This window comes from Zingiber officinale, chromosome 5B, assembly GCF_018446385.1.
Source record: "Zingiber officinale cultivar Zhangliang chromosome 5B, Zo_v1.1, whole genome shotgun sequence".
In the NCBI taxonomy this organism is placed as follows: Eukaryota; Viridiplantae; Streptophyta; class Magnoliopsida; order Zingiberales; family Zingiberaceae; genus Zingiber; species Zingiber officinale.
In genome coordinates this window covers 134,002,180-134,011,418 of record NC_055995.1, presented here as the reverse complement: position 1 = coordinate 134,011,418, position 9,239 = coordinate 134,002,180, and the positions used below count along the sequence as shown (strand labels likewise).

The following is a 9,239-nucleotide window of genomic DNA, read 5'->3' as shown; positions in this document are numbered from 1 at the left end:
AGCATCTAACGTATATAACAGAAGCTATTGAATCCTTTGATTCAAATATGAATGTCGGAAATAATCTTCTAAAGACTGGTTGATGCCACACAATACTAGACAATAGACATCTAAAAACTTATTATTTTGAGAAAAATAAATGACAGAATATTATTGATAAAAAACTAACTCAAAAATAATTAAACATATATTTAAATAATTTAAAACTCTAATAAGATGAAAAAAAGATAATGGTTAAGGATAAACTTTGAAATTTATTAAAGATCTCTGAACGAGCTTTAATTTGATATATTATAGGCCCCGTGGTTCAATCCGAGTCAAAAGTTATGACCTCTCAAAGTTTCCACCGATCCTGCTCCGATTCTGCTCCGATCCTACCGATCCTGCTGCGATCCTACTGCAAAAACGATTCTGCACGATCCTAGATCGATTTTGGGTTTCCGGATCGTACGATCCTACGATCCGGATCGCGATTTTGCAAACTATGGACCTCATCATGTAAGACACAACCAGACATTAAACATCACTTCTTGCTCAACACGATTTGTTATTATTGAAATGTAGGGTGAAAACCCCATGTCGTCCTAAAGAAGTATCTTCAATATTAAGTTATCTCTAAGTCATGCGATCCCTTAATGAGGCATCTGGTATAAACTCTCAATGTCCTCGAAGTCATGTGCTATTTCATGGGGCAACATTTCATGGTTCCACATATCATCGCTGGAACTTTGGTTGTTGACTGGAATGGTGCTAAATCGGTTTCATGTTGTGTTGACACTCCACACACTTTGATATTTTCCAACTTGTAAGATCAACTAATTAGTTTTAATTATATAAAACTCCTTCTTAGTTGACACTCCACAGACTCCACATACCTTTTCTTGATGCACTTTTTTGGGTAGTATATGGTTCTAATAGTAGCTATCCAATTGGCATGATATGAATTTTAATAAACTATCACACTAAAAACAAAACAGATGCTAAATTTGGTGTTTGTAAGATAACATAGTTTTCCTGGTACTAGTATTCTGGATTTCACATGGATTTTTATCTTGCTATTTGATATTAGGTTCCATGAAAGTATCTATTGATTTAATTCCTAACATGTTAGATTCTTCAAGCATATCAAGGATATACTTCCATTTTGAAATATAATTTTACCAACCTCTATAATCTGAGACGGCCCATGTTTTTTGTTTCAATGTATGGATGAAGATAATCTTACAAATGAGTAATTTTGGTGAAGCCATCACCTGTAATAATGCCATCCACATAAACAACAAGAAGATGTGCCTTCTTGAATGAAAGATGATGAGACATAAATAATAAGAAAGATATGCCTTCTTCAATGATGGATGATGAGGAAGACAGCGATCTATAATGCTGAATTGACGAAGAGCTGAGATACACTTATGAAACCATGCTCTCGGAGATTTTCCATATGGGGACTTTGTTAGCTTACTTAAGAGGTTAATCTTAGACCTTCCCTAATAGATCACCATTGAGGAATCTATCTTTTATGTCAAGTTGATGGTGTCTATTGAATAATATCTCAAGTTTGAGATAAAATGTTATGACATTATTAATATTTTATAATTCATTGAGCAACAATAGTTTTTTAAATATATTTTTCATTGAACAATAAATATTTTTATGGAGTTTATCTTCTTTTGTTATAAAAACTTATACAAATTTTGGAATATAGTTGTTCTTCAAATTGAAAGAAGCCTTGGTGCAATGGTAAAGTTGTTGCTTTGTAACCAAAAGGTCACGGATTCGAATCCTGGAAACATCCTCTTGCAAAAAGAAAGTAAGGTTGCATACAATGGATCCTTCTCCGGGACTCCGCATGACGGGAGTTTCGTGCACTGGGTTGTCCTTTTTTTTTAGTTGTTTTCCAAATTGTTGTGGGTATAAATTTGACAACAAATGAAGTTTAATTATGTATGATCAATGATGTTTATGGTATGCCATTAATTTATCTACTTTCTCTTTAATTTTCACATGCATGTTTTTTATACTTTTTATTATCGTTTCTCACTTTATATTTAATACATATGTATCACTCTAAACATTGAGAAAAATATTTGTTATGAAAATAATTTGGTCATCTTCATCTTGCAATAATAACTATTTCAATATTGTCTAATTTATTTTATTTCCCATTCCTCGATAAAGATTTGTACCATGTCAAACATCCACAATAGATCAAGTCTTGATATGCCATTAATTTAGAAATCTTGAGTGAATCTAAAATTTGAGGGAAACTCATAGGTACTTCACGACAATCATATTGCTAACTAAAAGATATATTTTCTTGTGTCAAGTCCAAGTTTGGAGGGTATTGTTATTACTTTAGTCCTAATCAGTGAAGTTAGATCATAGTATTCATGGTTGAACTAGCTAGACCTATAGATAAGCAACTGGAATACAATTTATTTCACATTAAACTTTATAAGCATATTTATTTTATTTTCCGCCACACTTGTTAAATGATCAGTGTTTAGAGTTTGACTATGATAATATTTACTTAACAATTTGCAGGCATAGGATTCAAAAGTGTCTTTCTGATATCCAGTAAGCCCTATATCTTCAGCAATGGGTACCAAATATGCTTTGATGAGGAACCGTCACCTGATTGCAACCTAGGCTACATTGTGCCTGAGTGGGTTGATGAGAATCCGAGCCTTTCTGAAATACAAAATTTGTATGGTTCTACAAAAAGCCTTCCTAAAACTATTATAATCTTGCCTTTGAAGATGGAAAAAGAGTCAGTTGTGAAGGAACAACTATCAAATTTACAACCTGAGGTCCTTCTTTTTCTTTCTAAAATTAGGCAATTATCTGTGAGGGGAGATAGCGAAGACTCCAAGTGTAATACTGGCTGCAAGATCTCAATATCTGGTGAAGACAATTGCCAAACGAGAAGAAACATGAATGCCGAATCATACCCTCTGCATCTTACTGCTCAAGAGGGTGACAAGGGTGATGAGGAACAATGCTGTTATTACATGTGGAAGCAAAGGTTCCCTGTAAAACAGGAATGCATTTCAAAGAAGAGGGCTGAAGTTGATGAATGGGTTATTACTCTGGCTTTTCCCTTTGGAAGGCGGCTGAATCGTGGTGGGATGAGAATGTCTGGTGTGTATTCCTTTCTTCCTACTGACATGGAGACTGGTTTCCCATTTATAATCCAGGCTGATTTCCTTCTAGTTTCTTCAAGGGAGTCGATACAACTAAATAACCCATGGAATGAAGGAATTCTTAGCTGTGTACCTTCTGCATTTACGAATGCTTTCACTACACTAATTAAAGGAGCACATGAGGCACCCTCATTTTCCATTCCCTTCTTGTTCAATTTCATACCACTGGAGGAATCTCATATCAAGTTGCTAGATCCTGTGAGACAATCCATCAAAGAAAAACTTATTGCTAAGCGTATAATACCATGTGAATTAAAGAATTCACAAAAGATGTTCTGTAAGCCCAGTGAAATTAAGAGGCTTGATCCTGCATTTTGGCGAGTTCTAATTAAAGCACAGGAGTCTGGGGTTGATATACTTAACCTGCATTCACATGGAAGTCATATTGTGAATGCCTACTTGGATAACGATGACTATAATAATGTACTAGGATTTGTGGGAGTGGACTACGTTGATCCAGCATGGTATCCATCATTAATTCAGGGTTCTAATCTTCCAAAGGGAATGCCTGATGATATTTATGTAGAGCTTCTAAATTTTATTGCTCAGAAATGGAACTCTTGTTTTAAGGACATACCTTTGTTAAGGTTTATTGATGCCACTGGCGGCTTATCTTTGTTAAGTGTATCACAAGCAACAAATGGTTATAAGAAGCTATGTATTGCCAACGGTGATGAGATCATCACATGGCTTATCAACTGGAACAGGGAGTTTATATCTGCCTCAAACCTATATTTTATGCCGCAGACCATGCAATTGCTTTTAAGAACGTCAAAATTAGGAGTAATGGATTGGCTCAAGAATTCTGTGAAGCTGCAGAGTTTAAATTTTTATGACTATGGGTCAATTGTGATCAAGTCACTAACTAGTAGCAAGCATGTCATAGCCTTCACTCATTTTCTATATCATTCTCATAAGTGTAATTATGCTAAGGAATGGTGCATAAACGCATTGGTCTCTCGCTTGCCAATAGTAGATGAGTATGGAAAAGTGATACTTGAAAAGACAGAAGTCCTTGTGCCGGCCAGCATGGGCAAATGGATAACGTTAATGGGTTCAAATCCTTGGAGGGCTGAAAAATATTTTGTATTGAGCAGTGAGTATTTGGCCACTGCCAATTTTGCAGGAAATGTTACATGTGAAGGACAGATTTTGAAGTTCCTACAACAACATGTAAAGGCCTCTGATGTTCCACAAGTTTATCCTCCAAATGCAGCTTTCAAAACTGTTTACTCTCCTTTGACAAAAGACAATGCATTCTTGTTACTTGAATGGATTAGAAATATAAGATCTCGTGGAACTAATTGTAAGCTGCAGAACTTTTTTAGCAGCATCAAAACTGGAAGCTGGTTGAAGACATCAATTGGTTACAAGCCACCTTCTGAGTCATTCTTGCCGAGCTCAGGTTGGGGAAGACTACTTCAGGTAGCATCAACACTTGTTGACATACCATTAATCCAGAAAGATTTTTATGATGAAAAGATAACAGAGTACACTGAAGAACTTAAAGAGATTGGAGTTAGATTTGATTTTACGGACGCATCAGAATATATTGGTAGCCATATCAGGACTGCAACAGCTAATTCCACCTTAACCCGAGCAAAAGTCTTTTCGTTGCTCAATTTGGTCAGATATTTGGGAGAGGTAAGCTTGTCCCCTGACTATCTAATTCAGAGCACCAAAACTGCAAAATGGCTAAAAACATCAGTTGGTTTCAGATTAGCATCAGAATCCATATTGCTGCTTGATTCAGAATGGACACTTGCATCGCATGTCTGTAATCTCCCCTTCATTGACACTTCTTTCTATGGTGAGCAGATTGCTGATTACAAGATTGAGCTGCAGTTATTTGGTGTTTTAGTTGGATTCAACAAAAATTATCAGATTGTGGTTGATAACTTCGAAATGCCTTCTAGCTCTGTATCTGCTGATGCTGCCATTTTCCTACTTGATTGCATACGGAATGCTTACATTCCTGATGATTTCTTCGGAAAGTTATCACAGACTAAATGGTTGAAGACCCAGCTTGGCTATGAAAATCCAAGTGAATCTTTTCTGGCTGTCTTAGAATGGGAATGCCTTCTTCAGGTTGTCAGCGGCATTCCAGTAATAGATGAGGCAATGTATGGCGGTAGAATCAGGTCATATCAGGCAGAGCTAAAGAAAGTTGGAGTAGCAGTAACCATAGATGACTTCTCAAAAGCTATTGCTCTTCGATTGAATCGTCTTTTAGAGGGAAGATTTATCACAAACAAAAATGTTCTTGCATTGTTATCATGTTATAGGCAGTTTGTAAAAAAGGAAATTACATTGACCCATGATCTTTTCCTTTTCTCCTTTGAGAAAGAATGGTTGCATACTAATCTTGGATTCAGATCTCCAAAAGCTTCGATCCTATTCAGTCCAGAGTGGCAACTTATCTCAGCTATATCAAATCTTCCACTTATTGACGGTAATTCTGACTTCTATGGTTACTCCAATGAGATCTATGATTTCAAAAATGAGCTCCAGGCCTTTGGTGTTATAGTTGAATTCAAAGAGGGAGCTAAATTTGTCATAGACGGTATTGACCTTCCCAGAAATCCTTCTGTCATTAACCCGAATTGCATTAAATCCTTGCTAAAGTGCATTCGCTATCTTAAGGAGAAGGAAGAGTCTCTTCCAAAAGAGTTCAAGAAAAAGCTGAAATGTAGATGGATAAAAACAGTCCTTGGCTACAGATCTCCAGAAGAGAGCATTCTCTTTGATCCCAAGTGGAGTTTGCAAAGGAAAGATGGTCCCTTTATTGATGACATCTTCTATGGTTCTGAGCTTACATCTTATAAAAATGAGCTTGAAGAAATTGGTGTATCTGTGGATGCCACTCAAGCATGCCTGTTACTAGCACATCGTATTAAGTGTCACTCTGATATTACTACAATTTCTAGAGTGTATCTGTTCCTGAATGAACATAAATGGGAGGCTAATGATAAAGCTGCAGAGTGGATTTGGATCCCACGTGGTGGTGGAGAATGGGTGAGCTCCAACAGGTGCATGGTATATGATAATCGTGACCTGTTTGGTTCCCAACTCTTCATTTTGAATAAATACTATGACACAAAGCTTTTTAATTTCTTTGCAAGAGTTTTTGGGGTTCGGTTTAGTCCATGGCTCGATGACTACTGCAAGCTCTGGTCCTCATGGGAACTGTCAGTGCACCACCTTACTGTGCAGCAATGCTCTGCTTTCTGGGTTTTCATTGCGAATTACTGGAATTGCTACACAGGGAAACAACTGCTGGGAAGCATATCAAAATTACCAGTGCAAAGTAATGATGGGGTCATTCTTTCTAAAAAACAAGATGTATTCATTCCTGATGATCTCTTGCTGAAGGAAATGTTTGACATGGTTTCTGAAACAATCTTTGTATGGTATCCTCCAGTTACCTCTCGTGCACTTTCTAGAGCAAATATGAACAAGATCTATAACAGCATTGGTGTTCGATCAATTTCTGAGGCTGTAGAAAAGGATGAGTCGTTCAGGACCACTGGTGCTAGTGTTAGGAAAGTCAATCAGAAATCTCTGATATTGAACAATGGATTGCTGAGGATTGTGCTTGCTTTTCTTTCCGGTACTTCTCTTGATATAATTGCTAATGAAAGGCATCGTCTTGTCAAATATTTGCTTGATTTAGAAGTCTTGGAAATTGATGCTCCTGTTACAATTAGCTATAAGCTAAAACTATCTTCTGGAACAATTTTAGATTCAAAAGCTACTAAATTGTTCCATTGGGAGAAGGATAAGGCGAAGTTATTCTTACAAAGAGATGAAGGTGGAACGAAGCGGAAGAGAGATGGTGGAACGAGGCAAAAGAGGCACATAATTGAATATGCAACAAATTTTGCAAATGTGATTGCAAAGGGCTTATTGTCTGAGATGCCGGACCAGATTGCTTCACTTGCCGAGCTTATTAGTTTTGGTTGCTTGTTGGACTTTGAGGAAGATGCAGTGAACTACTTATTGAAGAACAAAAATCTCCAGTTGTTTCCTGAAGACGAAGAGTTTCTATCATCTATATCGTCTACAAAGGTTCAATTTACCATCTACTAATACATTCTTGTTTTGAGCTAGTAAAGTTCTCTCATGAGTTTCAGACTATACTCTTTCGTACTGCAGAATGTGGGAAAGATTGAAGCTGGTGAAACTGCTACAGTCCGCTTCTAATTAATGCTCAACTGCGCTGCTATTTGGAATCCTTATGTAGGCTTTTGCTTTCCAACATGCTTTTGGTGATGAAGTTTCTTGAGTCCTTCAGTACTTTGTAGTATATAATTTTGTCCGCGATAGTTCAGTAATTTTCATGCTTACTTAAATATTTATGCTTATCATCACTACTTCTGAAAGTTCTTAATGTTTATTATGCTTATCATCACTATTTTGTGATCTTCCACTTGGTGAAAACTTTCCGTGGATTTTGTTTTATCTAATTTGCTTCCTTGAATCAGTCTTTATTTAAGATCTTATGTTGGATTAGTACCTAGTTTGGATTTTGTTCATTTGCAAGAATGAACAATCCTCCATCATCTCTTGGGTTTGTAAACACTTTTGCAAGAATGAACTATTGGGTTGTTTCTTATATAAGCATTCACAAAGTTTTGAGCCAGTTAGGGTTGCACTAAGAAATCCTATATTTCTTCTAGTTTTGTGCTAACTATGCTCAAGGCTTTCAAGTTTTTGGATAAGGTTGAAGGCTCATCTCGTGCACCTTTGTATGTTCTTTTACTCTATTTTTCTCAGTACTTTATTGTTTAGAGGAGTGGATGATTGTAAAACATCTTAGATTTTGCTTTATTTCACAATCAATTGAGTGTCAGGCTCTAGTGGAATCATTTAGGGACGATCCACCAACTGTATCTTAAATTGTGGATTAGGAGGTCTCTAAACCATGTTAATCGATTTTGTTAGTGTTGTTTTGTTTGTGTTTTGATATATATTTTTGTTGCATACTCTGGACACTAACAACATATATAATTATATTCACAAATAACTATTTCACTATTTATGTTTGTGCAAAGAATTTTAATTTAAGGGGATATTATTATTGTGCCCAAAAGATGTCTATATATTTTTATAATGATATGATCTTATTCATTTTGGGTTTAAATTTTCATATCTTTGCTCTTGGGCTCTTTTCAAAAGGTTTTATTTCAATGGAGATAGCTTATATTTATTTAAATTTATGATCTTTATCAAATCTTTTCAATATGGATCTTTGATTGAATTTTAACAATTATCTCTTCAAAATAATAACCATTATTACTCTTATTGTTCGGGTTTTCTCGTGAGTATTTGATTACCTTGATATGTTCTGGGCTTCTCTACGAGCACCTGTATCCGATCATCCTGACATGTTCTGGGTTTCTATGTAAGCATCTGCATTCGATCATTCTTAATCTGCTTTACGCTTTTCTGACCTATTTCGGGTCTTTCCACGAGTATCAAGTCACTCATGACCTGTTTTGGGTCTCCTTGTGAGCTTTCAATCATTCTGACTTATTTGGCTCCTTGTAAGTATTTGGTTATCCTGACCTATCTCTGAGGTTTTTCACAAGTGTTCAGTCACTCATGATCAATTTTGGGTCTATCCTTAATTTTGTTCAAGGTCATCTTATATAACGTCTAGTTTGGAGCATGATTCTGATATCATTTGTTGAATCCAAAGGATGTTTACATATTTTTTTAATGGTATGATATTATTCATTTTGAGTTTAGGCTTTTATAATTTTACTTTTGGACTCTTTTCAAAAAGTCTCATTTTAATAGAGATATTTTATATATTTTAAATCTATAATCTTTATTAAAATTTTTTAATGCGAGACTTTGGTCTATTTGCACTTTAGAGGAGGTTGGTCGCCATGATTTTATTCGATTTCGTCTTTAACACAAAACTATGGACTTTATTGATATATGTTTATAAAGTGTCAATGTATCTCAAGCCTATCAAGTTGGATGAGCTCTAACTCTTTTGTCAAATTGAGTTACATCATTACATGAAGA

General features: G+C 35.7%; 1 protein-coding gene across 1 annotated transcript; it reads left to right on the top strand.

The window, feature by feature from the left end:
- The first annotated feature begins 674 nt into the window (after nucleotides 1–674).
- Nucleotides 675–7,406, top strand: LOC121987079. The gene is made up of 4 exons (XM_042540983.1): nucleotides 675–747; nucleotides 2,545–5,491; nucleotides 5,579–7,271; nucleotides 7,359–7,406. Exons 1-4 carry the CDS (start codon nucleotides 675–677, stop codon nucleotides 7,404–7,406), a joined length of 4,761 nt encoding a protein of 1,586 aa, XP_042396917.1.
- Nucleotides 7,407–9,239: the final 1,833 nt, after the last annotated feature.

Excerpts from the sequence above, each read along its gene's own strand:
- LOC121987079 (XM_042540983.1), top strand. The coding sequence starts at position 675 with ATGTGCTATTTCATGGGGCAACATTTCATGGTTCCACATATCATCGCT. Across the intron at positions 5,492-5,578 it reads TTGTTATCATGTTATAGGCA|ATCTCCAAAAGCTTCGATCC; the intron begins GTTTGTAAAAAA and ends TCTTGGATTCAG. Across the intron at positions 7,272-7,358 it reads CATCTATATCGTCTACAAAG|AATGTGGGAAAGATTGAAGC; the intron begins GTTCAATTTACC and ends TTCGTACTGCAG.